General features: G+C 31.4%; 1 protein-coding gene across 1 annotated transcript in view; it reads left to right on the plus strand.

The window, feature by feature from the left end:
* The window catches only part of LOC116847300 (glutaryl-CoA dehydrogenase, mitochondrial), a 3,953-nt gene extending 2,631 nt beyond the window's left edge, over positions 1-1,322 (plus strand). The window contains 2 exon segments of the mRNA XM_032822151.1: positions 666-1,001; positions 1,117-1,322. Of these exon segments, the coding sequence (XP_032678042.1) occupies positions 666-1,001; positions 1,117-1,184 (404 nt within the window). The 3' untranslated portion in view covers positions 1,185-1,322.
* The last annotated feature ends 158 nt before the right edge of the window (positions 1,323-1,480 follow it).

The raw sequence follows: 1,480 nt of genomic DNA on the forward strand, positions 1-1,480 counted from the left end.
ATATATATATATATATATATATATATATATATATATATATATATATATATATATATATATATATATATATATTGCTTATATCAATTGTCAATTAAATAACCCTTAATTATATTGACTATATTCAATCGTTAATCGAATAATCTTTAATTACTTTTACTCCTTTTAATCGTTAGTTTTTAATTGAATTCCTTCAAATCATTAATCTTCGTTAATTGAATGATTTTTAATTAGATTTCTTAAAGTCAGTGGTTAATTAAAATATTTTTAATTGAATAGGCTTATATTAATCGTCAATTAATTAAATTAAAAATTATTTACTCAAATCAATTATTAAATTTAGGTAAATTTAATTGATATTTTTACAACTCTGGGATGAAGTATAAATACAATGAAAAATTTGTCTTGAATATTTATCTTGAATAATTTTGAAGAAAATTATTTCTTTATTTCTTCTAGTCAGAGTTGAGACGAAACACAATAACTCCTAACTGATCGTCCGCTATTTTTAAGAGTGTCGTGCGTGTGAGAGAAACTTGCTAACAAATGGCGGACAATGTCCTAACTCTGACTTGAGAAACTGCATTATTATCGAATATATACAACGTATAATGCTTTAAAAAAAGAGAAATAAATGAGCGAGAGGAATGTAAATAAAAAATGTTCAGACTCTTATTTTGTGGATACTACGAACATTAAAAAAAATTAGGCACGATTTGGTACGATTTTGGCAACTCTCCCATACTTCCAAATGGAAATCCGAGGTTTAGTCACAAAAAGCGATAATACGATAGAGACAGATTCGAAAGCAATGAGCGGACTAAAAAACGTTTTATACCACAGAGTCGCGCCGGAAATGATCTCCATTATAAAGAAGAACTCAGCCAGCAAAGCGCTGGAGATCGCGCGTGTCGCGAGGGACATGCTGGGCGGAAATGGGATTTCGGACGAGTACCATGTGATCAGGCACATGATGAATTTGGAGAGCGTGAATACCTATGAAGGTACATTTGCTTGGCCGAGTCAGAAATTAAAAAGAAAAAAATCGCAACAACCGTTCTCTCAGTTAAGCGTACGACTCGTCGCATTCAACCCGAATCTGTATCTTTCTGTTTGCAGGCACAAACGACATCCACGCGCTGATACTCGGCAGGGCAATCACCGGCATTCCTGCGTTCTCGGGATAAGTATTCGCGGATTTCTTAACGACCAGTCATACGTTACTCGTTTTTACTCTCGCATTTGTTTGAAAGCGAACCGAGCGTCTTTTTGCACGTCTTTCGCGAGTGACTGCCAAATAATCAATAAAACATGTGATATATGCAGAATTGCGATTAATTATAATTAATTATCTTATCATTTAGTAACTAATTAAATACTTTTTCAATTAATTATCGAATTAAATTGTCGATTAATATAAACCTATTCAATTAAAAATATTTTAATTAACCACTAACTTCAAGAAATCTAATTAAAAATCATC

This window comes from Odontomachus brunneus, unplaced genomic scaffold, assembly GCF_010583005.1.
Source record: "Odontomachus brunneus isolate Ranch 3 - 2012 unplaced genomic scaffold, Obru_v1 Obru_scaffold_076, whole genome shotgun sequence".
Lineage (NCBI taxonomy): Eukaryota > Metazoa > Arthropoda > Insecta > Hymenoptera > Formicidae > Odontomachus > Odontomachus brunneus.